The following is a 23,950-nucleotide window of genomic DNA, read 5'->3' on the forward strand; positions in this document are numbered from 1 at the left end:
ATACCATCCAGTTTTTTCTTGGCTGATATCCACAGCAAATATGAAGAAGTTTAAAAACTCCTGGGTAATTTATTATTTACATTTCTCTGTTAAAATATGTACATGAGGAATAACATGCAATCAGCATGAAACTTACAATACAGTGTGAACTTTGTAGTTTTTCCCATCTATTAACTAATATCTCCAGTTGTACCTTGTGGTTAAGGCCTTTTATATCTCTTTTATGACAGAGATACTCAGTTGTAAGCATTTTAGGAAACACATTTCCTATCCTTTTGGAAGTACATGACCCCAAAGCACTGCATTTATTTTAGTTAGAAATATTTCTGTTATCAGTGATCTCTTCCCACCTTGCAGCTATCTACCCCTTCTGTGAATAAAAAAAATGGCTTAATCATGGAGAGAGATCTTTGGAGTCAGAACTCCTTGAAGTCATATTACAAAAAAACAAAACAGAACTCTCCAAGTTTTAAGTCTCTTGAAAAATGGAATAGTGGATAATGCTGCAGCAAAAACATCTGTAGCTCAGGAAGGACACGCCATGCTCACAGTCCCCAGTGAATGATGTGCATGGGAGGAGAGAAAAGACTGCTGACACATGCATAATTTTTAGGAGTACTCAGCAGACCTGTTGCTGTGGTTACTAACCAGAACCCCCCTGAATGCTGTTTGCACTGCACCAGATGGCTGATAAATCACAAAGGGGAATTTGCTGTCCCTTGTGTTACTGTCCCATCTTTTCTCCAAGTGCTATGATTTAATTTGCAGCAATTCACACATAGATTATTTAGTCATGGCACACTAATATAAGACATGAAACTACTGCAGGTGTGCAGTCACTTTAATGAACTCCTGTATCACCCAAAATGATCATACCAAAAATATATTTTGTCTTATGTATCAATGTTCACATTGTTGCAATTTGATGAAAAATGCTAAGCTGAGATAAAAACCTATGCCTGAATTTTAATATAATTTTAATAACATAGTTACAGTAGCACATTTATTGCAGAGGGAAGTGAGATGCCTTTTGCAGTTCATCATCCTGCCACAAAGCATTTCTGTACAGGCAGCATCAAAAACCATGAAGCATGGATTATTGAGTTCTTCTCAGTTTCCAGGGTTCCAACAATAGATGAAGATTAAACAGGCTCATTGCATAAGAAAATAATGCTGTTTCCTCTATATTTTCTGCTGCTTTGTTGTCATTCCTGTCTTACCCTCTCAGGATGACAATCCACCTGCCTGGCCTATTTATTATTATGAGTCCTTAGCTACTGTCAAGTGCTTTATCCTCATTGTTACAAGTGGAGTTGTAATGCATTTAAAAAGCCAATAATAATAAATGTGTCTCATAATACATTTTAGAGTTACAAATATAGATATCCTGCCCCAGATTTCTGGGTATTAAAATAAGGAAAATGACAAAATTTATGAAAGCAAAGCAAGAGACTGATGACTTTTTGATACAACATTACTCCAGAAGTAGCTAACCTTTTTGACTGGCTGATGGAGCAGCTTGGTTGTGTGGTTCAGTGCTGTTGTACCTGACAGGTTTCTGGACACTGAGAGTAACTGCAGCATGCCTGGAGTCCTTGAGCACTCTGTCCCTGTCACACTGAGGAGTGGTGTTCTGTTATGTCACTTGTGTAATGGGGATATGAATCACCTTCTGTGGTGCATGAGTAAGAGCTCAGCATCTAAGCCTGCCATTGTGCATACAGTCACATTTTATGTACAGCTGCAGCCATTTCCATAGATTAATTTTCAATGGTATAATTGGATAAAGAAGCTGCAGCCAGGATTTGTCCTATCTTTTTAATTTTGAACATTCACTGAGCTCAGCAAGTGACATCTTTATTTTACATCATAATCCAGCACTTGCTGTCCTTTTTCTTTGTTATGGATGGGAGCCACCTTTAGTGTGGGAGAATTACTCTCAATTCTCTGGTCCAGTCTTCTGACTATTCAAAAATACCCCAAAACACCCAAGTGCCATTGATGCTTATTGCTCTTTAGGTTCATTCTATGACATCAGTTGAATTCACTATGATGTAACTATCATCTAGGCACTTTCAACATTACTTACTCTTCTGTTTATAATGAGCTCTTTACTTCCTGTAACTCAGTGTAAGAGGAATCATTTAAGTTTAGTGGGAAGCCTTCATGGGTATAGGCTTATATTGCCTTAGCAATGTACTTAGCAAGTACATTTCTTCTGAACAACCTGAGTTCATCTGATTTTTAGGTCCTCCTAACCAGTGTTCCATCAGAAAGAACATGACTAAGATGGTGCCCTGAAATGACAAAAACGAATACCAACAAAATGATTTTTTTTGGCTGTACTACCTTTCACCAAAATATAAAATTTTAAGCCTCTTAATATAATTTCAACACTTAAATGGTCTTTTCTACCATTTACATGAAGTCAATTTCTCTCCTAAACATAGTTTACTGAGGAAATTAATCCCATCCATTGTATGCCTGCACAGATGCTGTCTTGAACTTGCAGAGGAAAGTATTTTGGAAATGATGAGTACTGCATTATCTTGATGATTTTGAGGTATTAGTTCTAGTGAATCAGCTTTGATCTCCAGCTAAGGAGATGGTTAAAGAAAACCAAAAACCCACTGTAACTTAAGCTGTATATTGCAGTGTCTGCCTTTTGTTCTCTTCCTTTCACACATGAAACATGTATCAAATATTCTTTGAAATTCTCTTTTCTAAAGAGATGCCCTTCTTTGATTTTGCAACCCATTGGAAACCAATCTTTTACAGGGAAAAAAAACCATTCATAAAATCCATACATTCTGCTGTTATGTTTTTAAAGAGGAAAAATAATAAATAAGCATTTGTGGCTTTCTCCTAACTATTATAATTTTTTATTTTCTGTTTACACAGCAATCTCCATTCAGAGATTTTAAAGATGCAGCTCTGAGTAAATTCTCTCCCCATTCCTTGTGTGAGGTAATCTAATTACTGTGAAGCTACAAGATTTATCCAAAGCCAAGCAGCAAGCTTATGGCAGAACAACATACACCCCAGGCTCTCTTGATTCCCAGTGCTGTGCTCTAACCACTCATCCTTGCTGCTTTACACAGACCATGACAGCTTACACAGAAAGGAAGCATCAAGGATTTCTGTGGTGACAGTATGTAATCATTCTGTAGAAAGTCTAATAATTCTTAGGTGGATTATAGTCAGCCATAATCACCTCCAGTGTAATTAGGGAAGAGACTTAGTCATCTAAGTGAGCATAATATAGGTAATATAAGAGGTGTGTTATAGGATATAATCTAAACCCATTTCTAAATTGCACCTGCTCTTTTCATCAGCTGTCTTTCTGATTCTAAGAAGCAAGCTGCCTGTGACGCAGTTCTTCCTTGATGTAACTCCAGAGCAAGAATTTGGGTCGTTATGTTCAACTAAACTTGTTACAATTAAATTGGTATAAAGTCTCAGTTTTTCAGTGATTCAGATTGCCTTTCAACTATATATCTTAAGCAGGAGATACACAGCCTTTTCCTGTTGTAAAACACATTGAAATGTAATTCTGATGACAGCAAAACTGATAGCAAAGGAAAACAAAGGTCTTGCTTAAAATTTATAATGGAAACCCTTAGAGTATGAAGGGCTCCATGTTGCTAATGCTCAGCCCTGCTTTTCAAACAAAAGCATTGATCCTAAGTAGTCCCTATTCAGGCTACTGACATACCCCTGTAAGGGGCAATGTCACAGTATTTCACATTCACTGAGACTGGGAACAGCAAACTGTTTTGTTCCCAAACTGTTTTCTCTCTTAGTTATATAATGAAGCTGCAACTTTTGGTCTGCATTTAAGTTTGACAGCAACAGTCTCCAAAGCTTATCCACAATTTCTGAACAGAGGCAGACCCATGGTGCTGTTTGTGATGATGAGAGGAAATTCTTTTGGCACATACAGTTTCAGAATTCTTCCTTCCATATTTTCTTTAAGTGTAGGGTCCCATATGCAGATTCTATCTGGCTTTTTGTTTTCTCTTAGCCAGGTTACTAAACCAGATCTTCTGATCTAACAGAATTTAGATATTTATCCATATTTAAGTGGTACTGCTGTACCAACCTAATATGCTTGCTTATTTCTGCTCTCATGGTGAAATACCCTAGTTTGTAATGCTCTTAAATATCTCTACTGGCCCATCTTTGCCTCTCTGACCTTTTCCCCTGCTTCATTTTAACCTTCCTATCTTCCCATCAAACATACTTGGCAGTCTCTTCTGCACATTACATGCCTGGTTTAAGGCATGAATTAGTGTAATGTGCAGCAATGTTCTTCTTGAAGATGGAGATGGAAACATAAAGGTGCTGCCTTATACCAGCACCATATAACTATGTGTTAGACCATATTTAGTAGGTTAACTATTTATGCAGGGACCTGCATGATTATATGTAGCAGTTAAACTATTTTCACCTCTTTATGGGGGCACAGGGTGTGTGCTGAGGATGGAGCACAGAGGACAGCCCCATTTGGCCAGGTTTGGCTGCTCCACATGCCATGGCTGAGGGATGCTCTGCTGTGGATGGGGCCTCAGAGGGACAGTGGGTACTGCTTTGCTTTGGGTCTGGTGCTGCTGGTGCTGCTGGTGCTGCTGCATCCAGAGAGCTGAGAGGTCCCAGGAGGTTCAGCGGCTGGAAGGGCAGGAGCCCACTGTGACACTTTTCATGCAGCAGCAGGGAATTCCTCAGTCATGAAGCACAGAATCATGGAATTAATTAGGTTGGAAAAGATCTCCAAGATCATTGAGCCCAACATTTGACTGATCACCTCCTTGTCAACCAGAGCATGGCACTAAATGCCAACCCAGTTGTTTCTTGAACACTTCCAGGGACGGTGACTTCACCTGTTCCAATTCTTAATAACCCTTTCCTTGAGGATACTTCTGATGAGATCATCCCCTGAGCTTTGCAAAGTTTGGAGAACTCCTTGCACAGTGGTTTGATGGTTGATGAGGCAGCAGCCATATTTTAAAACACCTGCTTCACTTCCCAGACTTACCCTCTGTGTGAGACAGAGGAACACAAGTTAGCTGTAAGACTAAAACTGATTCAAAAAGCCCCCAACAAGCTCTTGATCCTCAAGATGGGCTGAGGATAACACGCCAAACACTGATGACAGCATCGCTGAACGGGTCAGTGGGAAGGGACCACAATAGAGCATCTGGTCCGGGGTCATCCCAAACCACGGGCTTGTGTCATGCAGATGGTTCTAGAGTGTTATAAATAATAAAAAGATCAAGCCAAATTAAGTATGACCAAAAAGCGATTTTTATTTTGCGACCGAAATACAGTCCTCGATAGCCACAATCACAAAGGACAACGCCGAGCCCGGGATCGGCGCCGGGTGAGCACGCTCTGATCCGACCTCTAGCACATAGGATCCCCCAATGTTCACAAATGCCAAATGTCTTGCTCAGTCCTGTTTTTATACAGTTTTTTTCCTAGCCTGGAGCAGAGATCCTCCTTTCTTTTAGCAGTTTCGCATATTCACGTAGCTTTCTTTCTCTTCCTTGGGCTGGACAAAACCATTTCTGGGAAGCGATGAATTTCGGTGAATGCAGATTTTTGGACTAGGGAACCAGATATTGAGATGTAGTTTTTCCTGACTCCGACTCCGTTTATCTTGATTAGCGATACTTCTCAAGTGTTCATCGCTTGGGTGTTCCCTGGACAGTTTCTGAAAGGGCCATCTCCGCCAGAGCCACTTCTATTAACTTGCTAGTTTAGGTTCTTCAGCTTTTATTGGCAGCTGAGGTGTTGCAATGAGACAATCCCTATTCCTCCCTCTGCAGCTTTACGTTCTAAAGTTTCCTTATTATTTTCTTTATTTATACAGACATGCTTTATTTCACATTAATTACAAACCAACACGAATTATTTTATAGCATATATTACATAGAGCGTCTCCGGTGCGGGAGTGGCCGCAGCGCGGTGGGTGCCGCGCCCTCCTCCGCCGGGAGCGCGCCCTCCTCCGGGATCGGGAGCGCGCCCGCTGCCGGGATCGGGAGCGCGCCCGCCGCCGGCCGGGGCTCCGGTGCGGGGCGTGCGGCGGCGGCTGCGCGCGCAGGGGGCGGGGCCGGGGCGCCGCGGGGCCGAGCGGAGCGGGAGGAGCGGGAGCGGCGCTCAGGTACGGGAGCGGCGCCGGCAGCGCCGCGGGGCAGGGCGGCAGCTCCCCATCGCCCCCCAGCACCTCTCCATCACCTCTCCATCACCCCCCATCACCCCCCTATCACCCCTCCATCACCCCTCCATCACCCCTCCATCACCCCCCTATCACCCCCCCATCACCCCCCATCACCCCCCATCACCCCTCCATCACCCCCCATCACACCCCCCATCACCCCTCCATCACCTCCCCGTCCTGTCCCCGTCCCCTCCCTGCTCGGAGCGGCGCAGCCGGGCTGCTGTGTTACTTTTCTGCGCGGGGGAAAGTGCCGGGATCTGCGAGCAGCGACCTTCCCGGCCGGGCTCGCCCCGGCAGCACCGGGAGGGAGGCAGGGAGCGGGGAGGCAGGGAGGGATGCAGGGAGGCAGAGAAGGAGGGAGCCGTGGGGGATGTGGCGGGAGGGGACAGCCCGTGGGGGATGTGGCGGGAGGATGGCGCAGAGCCGCTCTCCCGGGGCCGGGCGGTGTCCCCGCCGCTCCGCGCTCCTGCTCCGCGCTGGCGGAACGCGGGCTCTGCCCGAACCGCTGCGGGAGCGCTCGGGGATGGGAGCTGGCATCAGCAGATGCTGTCCCCGGCTGTCCTCTGCCTTCCCGTTTGAAGCAAGGCTCTCCCACCTCCCGTCTTCGCTGGCTGCACTCTCCAGTCGCTGCTGTTTTCCCTTCTGCTATCTAAGGACCAGGCGAGGGTTGTTCTCCTCCCATCTTTTTCTTGAAGGTGCCTTTTCATATGGTCACCTTGAAACCTAGATGCCTTCATGTGCCTTTCCAAGCATATTGTTATGCTCAGGTAGGCATGTGCTGGTTTCAGGCACTGATGAGCAGATATACCTTCCCGCAGGAGCCTGCAAAACTGACATCTCTATTTGTGCTGCTGCAGTAATTCTACAGCCTATGATTAATCTGCCTTAAAAAGAAAATTTCTCCAGTGCTGATACTTAAAGGAGAAATAAATCATAATCATATTTAACCAGATTCTCAAGCAGAAGACAGCTTAGGGCCTTGGTCCTGTGAACACACATGCTTGTAAATCTATCCCCATGAAAAAGTGACACAGAACTGAGAAAAGCCATCCATACCTGTAAGGTATGAAACTTTAATAAACCCAGAGAAATGATTGTGCTGCAGTAAACTATATGTCTATGTTAACTAGCTGAAAAGATAATAAGATGTAAGAAGTGGAGAGACTGGCTTATTTCAACAATTCTCTAAAAGCTGTTTTAGAATTAGTGATTTAAGGTCCCCCCAAACATGCTGTTTTGTTTGCACTCTAAATCTTCCAGCCAGGCAAAACAAAACCTTGAAAACTGTCCAATCATATTCTACTTAGGAAGTAGATCTCTGTGAACACAGGACTATCAGCTTTTTGAGGTGAACCAACACTGAAATTAACTTAAACCATTTATAATGCTGTGGACTTTTGCAAGTAGCTTATTTCCCAGAGCTTACATAAACAGTTTAAAAAGGCAGGTGTTGTATTGAGGCAAATGTGGTGGATGAAAATCCTTTATTGGTATCAGTCCATTTTGTCCTCTCCAGAAAAGTAATTTTGATGCTTATAGCTTGAGATTCTTAAAGGTCTCTTTCAGTTTTGAAAGACATGTGGAACTCTTGGTTGGTTTTATTCTGGTAAAGTCTGACATGATTTAAGCTCCATTTATTTACTTGTGCCAAAATTGGTATCTTTGGGAAAGGGTGTTGAATTTTGCTCTCCATCCTCTCCTTCAGAAATCAACTGTGAATGCTTTATGTTTGCATGTCAGAAAGTCTGCAAGGTGTTCGAAGCTTTTAGTGAGAATTTCTTTATTGTGAACTTGAAGAGTTGTGAAGATGGACGTTGTCCCCATAGTGCGTTTTTCTCTTTGCTGTAAATCCAGCAGATTGAGAAGCAGATTTGTTTCTCAGAATTGCTACCCAGACCTGCCTCTGTGCAAAGTCCCCAAACGCCGGGTTTCCTACAGAGCCCTGCGTTACATCCTAACATCTGCAAAGACACTTTTTGGGTTTTTTATATTTAAAACTAAAGGCAGGCTTCCCGCGAGCTACTTTGATGCCTTTTATTTTGCTCCTTGTTAACAGAACAGTGTTGCTAATTGGAAAGGACGAGCAGTCAGCGTGCATTAGGCAGCTGCTGGTGTGAGGAGGTGGGCAGGGAAGGGATGGGGACCCGGCTGAACCTGAAACGCGATTGCGCCGCCTCTTCACAAAAAAAAAAAAAAAAAAAAAAAAAAAAAAAAAAAAAAAAAAAAAATCCAGCAAAAGCAGCATGGCCAAGAGTCATGCAGCAGTTAGCAACTTCTCGTGGTATGAACTTGGGTATTGTACAAAGATGCTTTAGATGCCTGCAGCCCCTAACAAGGGTCTCTGCCCCAGTGCCAGCAGCAAGAAAACAGGTGCTTCTCTACAAAATGGGGAGTGTTACAAAAATGACCTTAAACTGCAGGCTGGATAAGAGCCACAAAAGGGATAGAGTTCTGTGACTGCTTGGAGACTCAATTAAGGGCACTGACACCCACTCAGTGAAAAGTCTGTGTAAATAATGAATTTTCCCTGTATGTGCTGCCTGTGATGGAAATGAGTCTGAAATCTGTTGTCTTCTGGATGACTGACCCTGATTTGTTTTTAAATAGCACTATGTTTTCATTAACATAATTCAGATTACTCGGGGCAAAAAATAAGATCCTGTCTTATTTTGAAAGATGCCTGCTTTGGAAACAAGGACATACTTTGAACAAGGGTGTGTTACAGAATTAAAATAGAACTGGTTGGTCAATGGATTGTAAACTTTTATAACAGCTGAAGTCTCACCATTTGTTAGGATCTAAAGTGCTGAAGAGTTTTAGAATGCTCATTTCATGGCCACTACCTGATATTTTTAAGACAGTCTAAAGCAATCTGGCAGCTGTTGCCAGGAATATTCCAAATTTTCCTACATACAGCAAGATAAATATTTTCAATTCCTTCCAGGCCTATTATGCCTTTGTTCAGTTAAATGACTGAAGGGAGCATACAGCTTAGCAAAGCTTTGAAGTGCAACTTGATTTTATGCCTGTCTATGGGATTGCTATTTCTCATAATTCAAAAATAAAAGTAAATTTGCTGCAGAAAAAGGCCATCCCAAAACCCTGACTCAAAGTTTGAGGTGTTGCCTATTTTGACTAAATTCTTGAGAAATTTTCAGCATGTAGTTAATGTAAAAAAAGATAAAAAAGTGTTGAGAATGGCTTGCTAAATTTCAGCAGCTGATTAAACTCCTCTTGGATATCTTGTCAGGCACAGCTTGGAGAGACAGAAACAATCACAGTGGGATGTTGCACCTTCAAGCAGTAAATTGGCTTCATCATCCATTTCCAGTTAGGAAAGAGTCAAACAATTTCACTTAGGTCTGATAATGAAATGTCCAAACCATAGGGACACAGGGATCTGGCATAGTTTTGTGCTTTATATTCAGGAACAGTCTCTGCTTTCTAATTTCTTAGTACATGCAACCTTCCTCTCTCTTGATAAGTCATGCATTAAAACTGTCCAAATTGTCAATAAAAAAAAAATAACATTTCAGTGTTTCCTTAGATGGGAACAGTATTATTATTGTGCCTTTCAGTTTGCTGTCTTTGTTCTGTGCCTGCAGCTGAATGAATTTTGCTTTTCATTTCTGTTTTTGGAAGCACTGCTTTTCTGCAGGGTGCAGAGATCACATGCCTCTATGTGCATAAGATGCTGGGCTGGATTTCTAAATGGAAATACAAGCTTGTCTCAGGCACAAGAAACGTCTTAATTTGAAAGTTAAAATTGAGGTTGAAAACCAGCAATGAAGCTCTGAACAAAGTTTTCACAATTGTAACTATCCTTTCTTTTGCCATCCCATTTAAAATAAAGAAGAGTTGAGAATAAATGATGCATGGCCCCCTCCATATATTCTTCCTTTCCTGATGAGACAGCCTTGATCCAAATCTGAGGACCCTTGTTCATATGCTCTTCTCTGTTTTTTATTGTAAATGTTTCTTGCAGATTAGATCACTTACTCTTTCTGGTTGCAATGAAAACAGGTTTATTGAAATCTTTAAATGTTGCTGAAATAGTTCAGCAGTATTAGCACAGCTGGGTTTCTGTTTTATAAAAGCACAAAGTGTAGTGAGGAATAGTCATCCTTTAGTACACAAAACCACATTATATGTCTTCATAAAAGGTTTAATGTGCTCTCTGGACCTTAAAAGCAGCTCAAATCTCTTTTGTAAGATAAATATTAAAGAAAATGCTGTCATCACGAGAATGTAGTCCAAACTTAGCAGCAAGGAGTTTAGCAGCTTCTGTATTTCTGCTGCCTAAAGCACCTGTTAAAGACCAGCTTTAAACTGAAGAAACCAAACAAGTGAGGGTGGAAAGATCAGGCTATATGATCAATAAAACTGATATTCTGTGTGGAGGTCTGAGATGAAATCTAGTGCTACCACACTTGTTTTTGTGGACATCTGTACTTTCTGGAAAGCATTATGTTGATTACCACCAGCATTAATATTGGGTTATCTAGGACAACCACAAGTGTGCTTGAAAAACTGGGAATTAGGAGAGGTTTAGTCTTCATCCTGTACAACACTTTGATCATGTCTGAGCTTCAGAGAGCTTGACAGCTAAACCAACAAAGCTGTTGAAGACAAATAGAAAATGTTTGAAAGATGGGTCTGTGTGATGTATCTCTGCAACCTCCCTAGGGTGAATGAAAGCAAGGTGTGCTGACCCTTGCTCCATCCATGCTTGCTAGCATAGCTATGCTGAGTAATGAACACAGCAATTATGCTCCTGGGTGAAGGTTTGGCTTGATCAATCTGAAGTTTTGCCATCTTCTGAGCCAAATCAATACAAGGCAAATTTTAGAGCTGATTGCTACTCATCACAGCACGAGGTGAGTGTTCTTCTGGTGTCAGGCTGACTGCTTGGCCTCACTGAAGTTTAATATCCTTAAAATCTGCTTGAGGGTTGTTCAATTTCTTGTGAAGAGGGCCTGTATTGGTGACAGCTGACTTCTCATGTAGCACCTTTTACTTTATACATGATAATGACTAGATATTATTTAATTTTTGAGCAGGAGACTATACTGCATAGTGTGTTAGGGACAGAACTGTTTGTAGATGTACATCACTTACAATGTCTTAAATGGTGTGTTGCTGGGAAAGGACTTGCTCTACACAGGAATAGCTGCTTCAGAACTTTGGTATCTGGTATAAATCTTACTTGAGATTAATGACAGCTACTAATTAACATTTCAGAAAATTATATTAAGCCCAAAGGGTTTTTATATGTGATGTTAGTGGTGTCTCTAGCTTTTCCTGAGAAAAAGCTGCAGGGCATTAAGTGAACAGCAATTAAAAGGAGTGTAAAGAGCAAATATTGATTTAGTTCTATAAACATGAGTTAAATATCAAGACAGACCCATACTTTTACCTTTTCTTTCTCACACCAATCCCTTTTATCATCCACTGCTATAAACCTATTGTTTTGTTTTTCAATTGACAGAAAAGACAGAGAAAAGAGCAAATCCAGTTGTACTGTTTTAAGTTTTGGAATTACTTGAACAATAGCTTGTTATGAGAGCTTCAAGATCATAATAGTTCATAAAATTGAATGTTTATTTTTGGTAACTTTTTTTCTTACTATGACAGAAATTGAAAGCTGCTGGTGGTGAGCCAGTTTTCACATAATTTATAACTTTGTAAAACTAGTAATTACTTTGTGCTTAATGTCTTCAGGTTATTTTGACAAACAAGGAAAATCAGCTGACTTTAAAAGTCAACATCTATTTGATGTGGAATGATAAAGTTATTTTTCTGAGAAGTAATTTTATTGTAGCAGTCAGATTCTTGAGCTTTATAAAAGATTATTGCAGTACCAAATTACAGTTTTCAGAGAAGTACACAGAGTTATTCTGGAAAAATAGCAGAATAAAACTCCAAGGAATCTAGAGTGAGCTACTATGAAAATCTTCCTTCCTTTAGTTTGGACTCTGTCATGCTAAGCTGACCATGCTTTATTGTGAGTGCATAGCTATTTCAGTTTTCTTGGGCTGGGGGAAGGAAGGCTCCAAAGCACACTGAATTATTTATGTCTGTCTCTATGGCTTCAGCCTCTGACACTCATGTTCATGAGGTGGAGGATGGGATACTGCAATCTCTATTCCATGTGTTAATCTCTCTTCCAGCGTTATTTATCTCTTCATTTTTTTTTGTAAGTGAAAAAAATGACACCTAAACAATGTTTCCATTAGATTGTCACAACCTCTATGTACAGATTTAATAGCAATTTTATTCTGTGTTGAGCACTTCAAATTTCTAATTGTGGGTAGATATCTAATAGTACAAGTTGTTCTAATTGGAATTCGTGAGCTTTAATGTGTCAGCATCTGTAAGATGGATTCACCATCCCTGGAGGTGCTCAAGAAACCCCTGGATATGGCACTTAGAGCTGTGATTCTATGATTGCCCAAAGGTTGTTGCTCCTTTCTTTCTGCACTAAAATGCTTATGAACTCAGTACTGTCTGTTTTACCACTGGCAGTAGTGGTGATACATTCACACAATTAATTTGGCTTGTCAGGTGTTAAATGGGACTTATCACAATGAGAAAAGATCTTAATAAAGGAACTTGTTAAGCAAGCCTTCCTTATAGTGTCAGGAGACTGGGAAAAAAATGACCAGGTGGAATATTGCATCCCTGCTGTAGCATGTTTTTGTAAATAAAAAGATAGCAAGAGGAGTATATTAGCTTGTGGCTGCTGCTCAGAAGTCTTTTTTTCAGCCTTTGTGCCTGCAGTGATTTGAGGTTGGCCAAGCTTGATGGCTGATCACTCCCTGCAAGTGCAGCAGTGATGATGTAGTGGCACAGCATAATGTAGAGCTCTGCTTCCAGGGCTTCCATATGCAGGGGGATGCTGGATATAGCTGAAGTGGTGTGTACAGTCCCTGTTCCCTGAGTTACAGGGGCCCAGCTATGAGTGTAGTGGTTTGCAATTGAGACATGATCTATCTACACCAGAATGTAGGTCTGAGCTATGATCTGCTGAGAAAATCAGGCCAGCATGCTGAACATGCTCTGTGGGAAAGAGCTGTGTGAATGGGCAGCAAGCTGTTCTTTGAGATCTATTTGCAGTCATTCTCTGTGTTTTCTAAGGTTTCAGGATTACCTTTCACTGGAGGAACAAGCTCTCTGTGAAAAATGTGCAGGAATTATAACAGTAGGTGGTTTTATAAGTCAGGCTGATTTATCAGAGATGCTATGAAGGAGTGTTCTTTTCCCCCTGTGGGTGAAAGATGTTTGTTTGGTATTGAGCCATGTAAGAGGGCACAGATGTGGAAAATATGTGAAAAAGAGCATGAGGACAACCTGAAGCTGAATAAAGAAAATAAGAATATGAAGTAGGCAAGTAGAAATTCCTGCTAACAGACTGAGCTACATGATGGAGGAAGATACAGTACAGTAGAGTTCTGAACAAGTAGAGGTTGTGAGTATATCTGAGAAATGGCCATCCTTGTCATATTCAAAATGAACCAAATGAGGTTCAGGAAAAAGTGCTACCTAGCAAACTGAGTAGATTTAAACTGCAGTAGACTGCTAGATGGCTTCCTTCTCTAAAATGTGATCTGAGATCCTAGTGCAAACTCCTCCACTGACAGTCGTGTTTTCAGGATAAGGCTGAAACATTTGACATAGTTTGACTGTTATTTACTCCCCTGTGAGAAATACACTGTGTTGAAATGACCTCTAGTTACTGGGCAGCTTGCTCATGCTTATGAAATACATTGTATGTTGAAGGGAACTCTAGTTATAGAGGAACTTACTCATACTTTCATGCTTAAAAAGAATTACCAAAATAGCAATTTGTTTTAGGTTCAGTAACTGTTGGTATATTTAAGGAAAAAAAAATCCCACAAATACACTTACTCATACTTTCATACTTAAAAAGCATTACCAAAATGGCAATTTGTTTTAGGTTCAGTAACTGTGGCATATTTAAGAGGAAAAAAAACCTCACACGTATAGTTGGGACTGTTTATTTCAGGGAGGTTTCAGAATTCTGAAGGGCATTATATACTACAAGCTTTTAATTCTTTTCCCTATCTACTCAGACTGTAGATATATAAATATCTGCCTTGCATACCTTCATATTTGCTCAGTAACAGAATGCTGCAACTTTTCCCATCCTTTTAAGCCTATATGCCAATATGTTTAGGTATTAATTTAATAAAAATTAGTATTATATAAAATACTTTTATATGTATGTACATTTGTATATGTACTTTGCTATGAATTGCTCCAAGTATGAGCATTTCTGTGTTTGTGATTTCAATGAAACTGCTTTCCAGCACTCTGAGAGTTCCCATCTGCCCCAGGTAACTCATCTTTTAGCACACCAAATTTATCTTCTGTTTGTTTCCTAATGCATTTTCAGCTCAAGTGGATGAATATAATTTTACCTAAATGGAAAGATTGTGTGAGTTCCCTGGACAATTCATTGCCTTGCATTGTGTTGGTAGAGGGCACTTCTAACATGGATCTATTTGACCTTTTTTTGCAAGGTTGAACATCTGTATGATCTGTTCATAGTCCACAGGCAAACAATTACCATTTCATGGATTACAGTCTTTATACAAAAGGAATTTTTCCTCTCTTTTATTTTCTGCTATTCAGTGAGAAGTATGTATTCAAGTGGCACTGCTTAAAAAAAAAAAATAAAAAAAAAAGAAAAAGCAAAATTTGTATGGTTTGAAGCATGGCAAGCTAATGGTAAAAAAGCAGCTTTGCACACTCCCCCATGTCCAGCATTGTCTTGCAGATGAATTTGGGGGAGAAACTCGTGTGCTGGTTGTTTCTAAGGAGTGTGAATCTGTGCAAGTGTATTTACTTCTTCAGGATATTGTAGAAGACAAAGGAACTTGTTGGTTTATTTGGGAGCTGAGTTTCTATTGCTGTGGTGATAACTGTGAAGAAATCTCAGATATCTGTGTTGAGTACCTTTTTAACAAGTGATAAACATCCTACACTTTTCTTTTGTAGGCATATGTACCACAAGTTTTCCTGAATGGTGTAAAAAAATGTCAGATGTAGCAATGTACACAAGACCAGCTACAGTAGTGCAATAGTCCTGAATAGTTTGTATTTTTTGCTTAATATATTGTCATTGCAAACACTTAAAATTATTCTATAAGCATTTCATATTAGCCTACATAAACAAGCAAACAACAATCAATTAACTTCAGGTAAAAGCAGCAATGCAGACAAACCACAGAGAAAATAAAGTGCAATTAGTGCTTCAGTCTCTCTCCCATCTGAGTAGATAAATTGACTGACAGTTTTTGATGTAATTGTGCTGTACTTTTGTTCTGTTTCCAGTTATGCTATTGTCCTCTCTCAGGAATCCCTCAAACACGTTTTATCTTCCCTTTTTAAAAATATTAAAGTGCATGTGAGCAGAGGGAATGAATTATTTAAAGTTATTCCGTGTCTCTGCACTTGTCTGAGTCAGCAGAATACATCTAGGTCATCCATTCCCAGGCAGCTCCAGTGCAGAGTATCTTCTTTCAGTGGGGACTCAGCAGACTCATTAAGGCACAGTTCTCTTGCCTTTCTTCCTATTTATGCCTTCACAGAGCTTGGGTGAAAAATGATGGAAATTATTATATTTTTAAAATTAAATTGAGATAAGTTTCCATTGAGCTGGCCTGTTCTTCCCTTACCACTGGACCATCAGCTGGCAGAGGGAATGCATTCCCTCTTAGCTACAGTTAGTACCAGTAGCCTGAATGATTCTCTAATGTATGCAGTTATAAATTAAAAAACCCACTGGATTTCTTTGTTTATGCTTTCTTTCCTTTCTAGGATGGCTGCAGCTCCTCCAAGTTACTGTTTTGTAGCCTTCCCCCCGTGTTCTAAAGATGGGCTGGTGGTATTTGGGAAGAACTCAGCACGGCCCAGGGATGAAGTCCAGGAGGTGGTTTACTTTGCTGCTGCAGAGCATGAGCCAGGGAGCAAAGTTGAGGTAAGGCTGGATTGTGGCATTCAAACTGTGAGAAATCACTGTTATTGGAAGAAATGAATACTGCCTTGTTTCCTCATCAGCTTGGTGAGTCCTTGCTTGCTTTGCTCAAATCTCTTGAGAAGACAAAGACAAGATTTTTTAAAAGTCCTCAAATCTCTTGAGAAGACAAAGACAAGATTTTTTAAAAGTCTGAAAATGAAACAATGTAACTTTTTTAATTGGGGAAAAATCCATGACCTCCACTCTTTCCAGCAGTCAGGCACAAGTGTTCACATCTCAGATTCCTGCACCATGTAGTCAACTGATTTCCTTTCAAGGGAAAAATATCCTGGCTAACTGGAACTAGAAGCAAATTTTCAGAGTTTGTCACATGCCAAATGAATTATTCTCATTCATGTTTGTTGTTTGGCAGTGATGGGGCCTGACTATGCTACACAGGTTGAAAAACAGGTAGCCAGAAATCTGGGACTTGAGGAGCTTGTGCTCTAATAAGGGAATGTGAGAGGAGGAGAATGTGTGCAAGCTTTGTAAGCCAGACTTAACTCTTGTTCATGCCTCTGGCTCTGCTGGCATGATCTGCAGCTGGGCACCTGCATCATGGGCAGTTTTCAGTGCTGTGGCTTTCCTCTGAATCCAGGCTGGTGTGGAGTCCTGAAGCTGGGCACTGATGCTGCACTGCCAGGACTTTCAGAGTCCAGATGTTCTTGCTCTGGCTGCAGCTGGGAAAGCAGAATCTGTGGGGTTCCCTGCATTCAGCTCCCTCCTGCCCCTGTGGCTCTGCAGAGGGCTGAGGACAGGAGCTGTTCTGCACCAGGATGATGTCTCTCCTCCAAACAGATCTAGTTATCACTTACCCAGAAGATATCCAAAGGCCAGGGCTAGTTTTAATTCTGTTTTTCGAATGGGATGATTTCCAGATTTCAGAGGTTTTGGTGCTTTTCTTTCTAGCAGTTAATGTTCTCTTAATTCTTTTTGCTGCCAACATCTAGTACAAGTTATGCATTATTAAATGGTTTAATTTTGGGTATAAAGAAATCCCCTCCCCCAGGAGCACTATGTGCAGTTAAGTGCTGTAGCACCTTGTAGACATGTGCTGGCATATGTAACACGAATGTGACAATAAGACAAGAAGAAATCTTCAGAGCAGTTTGTTTTAAAACACCTCTTCATAGAACTGGAAATGAAAAAAAAAATAAATATTCTGTTACTGGGGAAGAAGAACTTTGGAAAGCTTCTTTGTTTTGTACCCTTAATGGAGAATAATTTGTATGAATTCACTATAAGAGTTCTTAATTCTTTTGGTCTCTTTGCCCCATATTTTACTCTCTGATGAAACCATCGTAATTTGCTAAAGCATACAATTAAACCATATAAAATCTATTATGATTCCTCTTTCATACCATGATTAACCAGCTTAATGCCTTTTTTTAGAATTCAGTCACAAACTCAACTCTTTGGCCTGACCTTTTAGAAGCAGGAAGCATAATTCCTTTTCATTGCACAACACAGTTTGTACATTTAGTCTGCCAACAAGGCATTGCAAGCCTTGGACAATGCAAGCATTCTCCTTAAATGCTGAATTCTTTGTTTTAAATCAAGGTAAAGTTTCTTGCAGTGTGGTGAAGATGCACTTTTAGATGACAAACTGGAGAGGGCCATTTTTTTTTTCTGAAGTAGGGGCTTAAGGCCTAATTAATGGATACTTTGGTTTCTGGTGGTCTATGCTGCTACATAATTCTTGATTAGCTAGCCTGCAGATTTTCAAGTAAAGCTGTGTACAGCAACATACAGCCTCCAGATGTTTGCCAAAATTCTTCCTGTTTTGTCCTAGAACAGGATAAAAACCTCATTTTCTCTGAAATAGTGCAGGTAATTGCTTATCACTGCAGCTTCATCACACTCAGCACTAAGTATTGTTAAGGCATTTTCCTCTTTTTTTACTCATGCATATTTTGAGTAAGCTGGTGAAAACACAGAACTGATTTTAATTGTTTTGTTAGGTCTAAGGGCTGTTGTGTATTGGTAATGAGTGGTACCTCAAAGTCAAGAAAAGCTTTAAGGAGAGGCTTGAATTCAGCTGCTTTGCCTAGCTAAGTACTAGGCATGTAACACTACCTTTTAAGCAAACTTGTCAGAGGTAATTAACTGCTGGGAGAGTGGAGAGGAGTGTCAAGGCTTCTGTAGGTAGCTTTGACATAGTCAGGGTTAATACATTGTTCTTTAAAGCTCGTGAAAGCTGCCAACACTTCAATTATTGTTGGTGTAGGTTTTCTTTTTTACTACAGCTTTCCTTCCCTTGCACTTTGGCAAACTAATTAAATGGCACTAAGAAACTAAATGTACGATATTTACAAATGGAAAAATGTAGTTGATCAATTTCCCACTACAGCTTTTCTAAGTCAGTAATCCTTTGTACCCCTGACAAGATTTTTCTTCTCTTACATCCTAATGTTTTGGGTTTCTTTTTTCCAAATGAGCAGCTTTCCTCTCCATTCCATATTGTATATTTGCTTTGGCTTCTTTACCTTCACTGGACAATGATAGTGGATTTGGTTTTCATCATGTTCTATTTTTTGCACATATTGTGTATCAAATTGTGATTACCTGTTTGTGACTGTCACTCATGTCCTGAATTTCTGTTAAGAGGTTGCAATGACATGGGTTGCTCTACAGAACTCCATCAGGGAGTTTGTATCCTGTTTATTTCCTATTTCTGTTCTGTGCTGCTCCTGTTTGTAGCTGTGACAATGCACAGTGTAACCAAAAGTGGCACAGTAGTTCAGTGAGAGCCTTGCCATAAAGGGATCAGGCAGGCTGTGCTGTACAGCTCTCAGCTGGTTGGTGGCAGGGGCTCAGGGGAACTCAGTGAATACTACAAGTCATTTTCAGCCTGGTCTTTGTGTCCAAGTAACCCTGCAGCTAGCTCATCAACATAATTCCTTCCCTCCATGTCAGCAGGTTCCCAAGACCCTGAACAATGGGGCTTTTCATTAAAGGTCCCTTCTGTGCATGTGTGTGACAACTTTCTCAAAAGTTTGTTCTTCCCTTGCATTGCAATTTTGCAGTGGCAGATGCTGATCAGCCCTCTTCCTTCTTGTTATGATCAGCCTAGTGAATTTGTGTGTGCAGGTGAAGTATTGCTTCCCTAAGCATAAATAAGGTCCTTTTTAAAATTCCTCTGCTAAAAGTAAGTGTATTCTTTTTTTTCTCAGATGTGGATTTTAAAAATCTGTCACCTTTGTGAGAATTCTTTCCACATGCTCTTTAAAATTAACCCCTCTATCTTGTTTTTAAGGTAGATTGTACTTACTAGATTTATTTTCTATTAACCTATTACTTGCTGTGGTTTTCCTTCTTCTGAAGAAGTCTTGGCTGAATGACTTTTTGTGGATGAATTTCCCATGTGGATTTTCTTTTCACTTTTAGATCTACCTTCTTCTCCTCTAACTTAACCTTATATTCATGATTTCAAGATAGTCATGGTTTCTTGCTTCACTATAGAGTTGTAAAAGCTCTTTTATCCTAACACCATGCAATTTCATATGGAGGAATGGGGAGGGGAAAGTAGAAAAGGTAGACTAGCAAAGAAGTCCATAGAACTGTGGATTATGCAAAATTTTTCTAGTATGTTGGTATTAAACACAGATCTGGGCTAAAAGCCAGCCCTCTGTGGGGTAGGAGGAATTTTTTTGTTCTCTAAAACATTATGCCATAGTTATGCCTTAGTTACTCTTTTGTTTTCTCTGTTGTTTTTTTGGGTTTTTTAAAGGGATATTATTCTATCTCCCCTTGCTCTGAGTTTTCAGAGGAGCAGTAAGATTTTTTCTATACATTGGTCTGAGGACTGCAGACATAAAATCTCACATAAAGGAAACTGGTGGGTCCCTGCCTGGTGTTGCTTGGCAGTACAAAGCTTGGAAAGCAGACTTTGACTGTATTAAAGTTGGCTTTTTATCACCCAGTGATCTTAATCCTGGTGTTTGTAACTTAATCAGGAGTCATCACACCAGTGCTGCAGTTCAGTTCTGGGGTACTTTGGTTCCCTTTTTTGCCAGCTGTTTGGGTTATCTGCTGTGTGTCATGGGCAAGGTGCTCAGAATCTGGTAACAGAGGTCAACCAGCAGCAGGGTCTACTGAGAATTTGCTCAGGAATCCTCCAGGTCACTGCTAGCTCACATTGCTGCAGGTGTGGATGTAAACCTGAGCACCCCCAATGACACTTCCATGGGAAAGTGGTGCCTGGCAGGAAACCTTGATGAAACACTGTGCACACTGCTGAAGACTTGAGGAAAAATCCAACTCAGATTTTTCCCAGGCTGTTGGCTTTCTCAGCTCCAGCTTGGATCTTTCCCAGCCTGGGGATTTTTCTCAGAGATAAACAAGAAAAGGAAGAATGAATAACACAGATTGACACCTGTTGTTGATCACAGAGCTGTGTGCTACCTGCACAAAGCATGTTTTCAAAGAGGTGTTGCCTTCTTGGGCCAATGAGCCTTTTCTGTTCTGCATTGCACAATCTATCCTATATAAGTGCAATGGCTTTTCAACAAACTTTTCTTCCTGCTTTGGAAGAAGTTCTGTGTGTGTTTGTGTGTGTGTGTGTTGCTGCATTATTCACCATTCCTAGTCAGACAGGACAAACACAGCAGAGTTTGTGCCTATGATGGAGCATTTAGCTTGCTCTCTGTAGATAAATGAGGTTGTAGTCTGGAGATCTGCAGTTCAGAGGTGGCTTAGGAAGCTGCATTGTTGCCTCTGTGCTGGCTGGTGGGCACAGAGCTCCTGCACACACACAGAGGGTTTTCTTTGCCCAAGCCATCTTCCTGGGGCTCACCCTGAGACTTCACACACAGATAAAGGACAGGCACTATGCAGGCAGACAGCAGCTAAGAAAAGAAACTGGTTGCTGCCTTCAGCAGTCTTTGGCTTGGCTAAGGTGAGCATTTTCTCTCTTCTGCTCCATTGCAGGCCACTGGCCTTTAAACAAATGTGTTTGACTTTGCTTTGTAGCACAGTGCACAGCCCAGCAGCAGTTCAGAGGTAGAAGCCATAATCTCTTGGATGTTTCTGCCCTCTCAAAGCCTGTTTTTACTGTAGGAGTGCTGCTTGTTTGTTCTTTTCTGCTACCAGAGCAAAACTGGTTAGCTTGAACTATTCTTTTTTGTTCTTATATTTTTAATTTTCCTTTTTTATTGTAGAAGATAGGAAGAGGAGGGGAGAGTATTAGAATTGTATGGGGCAAAAAGCTACCAAGTCTTCCATCTCGACCCAAAATTGTGTCAAAATCTATGAGTGAGCAAGCATTTCAAATGCCCAGGATATCCAAGAGTTCCAAGTGATGGGCTCTTTGTGACTTCTTTGAAATCTGTTTCTTGCTGTTTTAAAACATTAAGTTAATAAACTTCATCCACATTTCAGTTTTACTTTTGCCTATCACCCGGGAGACTGCTAAATTTGTATCTTGAAAAGCAAGAGGTGAATTCTTGACTGCTAAATCTTCTCTGACATATAGTGTCTCCAGAGAGTGTTCCCAGCCTTGGGTGCCTTGCTGCACTCTGTGGTATTTGATCTGTTTAAAGATGTTTAAATTTCATTTTGTGCACTTTTCCATGGCTCACATGCCTGAGGCTCCTTCATGGCTTGATAGAGCAGGTTAGAGTCAGTCAGAGGGTGCAGATAGTTTTGCTTTTTGTCAGGGGAAATGTTTGGCTTTTTCTAGCTTCTCTAATTATTTTTTTCCCCCTAGAATAAAATCTATAATCCTTACACACTGCTAGAGATAAGATTCAAATTTTATAGTTATTGGTTGCAAGGAATACAAACAGCTGGGAACAATATGCAAATACAAAGCATATGTAAAGTGCATGAGGATCTTCATAAAGAGAAAAAAAAACTTCTTAATAAGAAGAGACACTTTACTGTGGCAGAAAATGGCTTTTTTCTCTGTTTGCACAGTTAGTAAATGTTTTTATATCTGGCTACAGTGTGAGGATACAAGTAGTAGCACAGTGTGTGTTTCTAGAGCTGGCTACCTGAGGATTCATCCTGCTGCTGGAGAGACTTCTGCTCTCTGCTCTGGTTTGACTGTGTGACCTCTGGAATTGGGGCTGACTACTTGAGAGGTACCCAGGGTTTGTCCTGGTGTTTGGCTGTCCCCTCCACTGTGGCACAAGTTTTGCTGCTGGGGGAGATGCCATGGCCATGTTTAATGGGTGTGGTGAAGTCATCCAGGTGTCTTCCACTCTGTACTTAGTTCTGCTTACTGTGCCAGCAAGCAGTGGTAGTAGCATTGGCTAACCACCTCTTTTGTATTGTGTACTACTGCTTGTGTGTTTCTCCTTCCAAGTAGAGGTTATTCCCACTTCTTTCAGCTCCACTAAATTTGCTTCTGTAAATAAGCAGCAAAAGAATTGTCTGTAAACTCATTCCTAGGCACATCTGCATTAGACAGTCTGAGGGGCTTCCTTGAACATCTCTGTTCTAGTTTTCCACTTCACCATGGTGGGAAAGCCCAGGCAGCCCATGTCACCTATGGGATCACCTGTCTGTACATTTCCAGCCAGGCTGTCAGTCTCAATGATGGCCAGGGAGGCAGCAGGCTGTGAGACTACCTCAGCACATATTCTGCATCCCTCTTTTGGAAGGGGTTAAAAAACCAGCCATGGTGCAATTTACTGAGTTGCTGCATTCATACAAATATTTTACCTGTTTTCAGATATGTGCAATGGTATGTCAGTGCTTGAAGTAGTGAAGCAAAGAGTTAATGCCAAGTTTGAGCCTGGATGTGATGGCAGGGAAGGGGGTTGGGGTGGGATCTCTTTTGTAATCTGAAATCTTAATGCCCCTTTTCAAAGATCATTTCTTTCCAAAGCATTCCCTGACTATTGCCTTTGTTATCCAGGGCTGAAGCCCGTGTGATTTCATTGATATTTCATAATGACCTGACTGACAGTGCTAGGAATTGGGCCTCTGCAGCCTTAGTACAGTAGAAAGTGCACAATAGTTTCTTTTCATTAATGGAAGAAGAAATCTCTTGTGCTTATAACTGTGGTGTCTGGTTTTGGAATACCTCCAACTTATCTGCATGCCCTAGCTAGGCTGGTGGATACATTTGTGCCTTGTGCTATTCTTAGAACTCCCTTGATAAGATTCTCTTCTTGATACTGTAAATGAAATAAAAGAAGTATCATTAGTTCCCAGCCTGCACAATTCTCTTTAAAGTTGTTGGCTGCATCTCTTGTGTGTGAGGTCTCTCTTCTTCAGTTTTATATTTTCTAATGGGAATTGACTGTCACAGGGCAAGATGCCAGCTATGCCACTTTCAGGGCTTGAATTCTAGAAAATCAATGGAGCCTGACACCACACACTCTCAGCCTTTGCCACCAAATTTGTCAGTTTTCTTCTGTTTTTAGCATTCATACTCAAAGAAAAATGTTAGTCCAGCTGAGACTGGATATTTCAGGAATTTTGAAGACAGGGTTAGTGGCCAGCAGGATCACAGCAGCACCTGATGTCTCTTTTATTTGCCATTGCCTAGTTTGGCACAGTGCTCAGTGGAACAGGCTGCTCTGCTGTTGTGCTGGAGGGATTTGCCAGGTCTGTGGGGGGCAGGAGAGGGAGACAGGGATGTTGGAATTTTTTCCTGCTTTTGAGATCCTGTCATCATCCGAGCTCCTGTTTCTAGGGATCTAGTGGCCAGTGAGGTTTTTATCAATGGATAGTGTTGT

General features: G+C 41.0%; 1 protein-coding gene across 2 annotated transcripts in view; it reads left to right on the top strand.

Annotated features, from left to right (window-relative positions):
* Window positions 1–6,099: 6,099 nt before the first annotated feature.
* The window catches only part of SCRN1 (secernin 1), a 35,416-nt gene continuing 17,565 nt past the window's right edge, over window positions 6,100–23,950 (top strand). The window contains exons 1-2 of one of the 2 annotated variants that reach the window (XM_056483005.1): window positions 6,100–6,163; window positions 16,064–16,223. In XM_056483005.1, coding sequence (XP_056338980.1) covers window positions 16,065–16,223 — 159 coding nt within the window. In that variant the 5' untranslated portion in view covers window positions 6,100–6,163; window position 16,064. The remainder of the gene's footprint in view (window positions 6,164–16,063; window positions 16,224–23,950) is intronic. The other variant, XM_056483006.1, reaches the window with a different exon arrangement.

The sequence above is a fragment of the Oenanthe melanoleuca genome, chromosome 2 (genome assembly GCF_029582105.1).
Source record: "Oenanthe melanoleuca isolate GR-GAL-2019-014 chromosome 2, OMel1.0, whole genome shotgun sequence".
NCBI lineage: Eukaryota > Metazoa > Chordata > Aves > Passeriformes > Muscicapidae > Oenanthe > Oenanthe melanoleuca.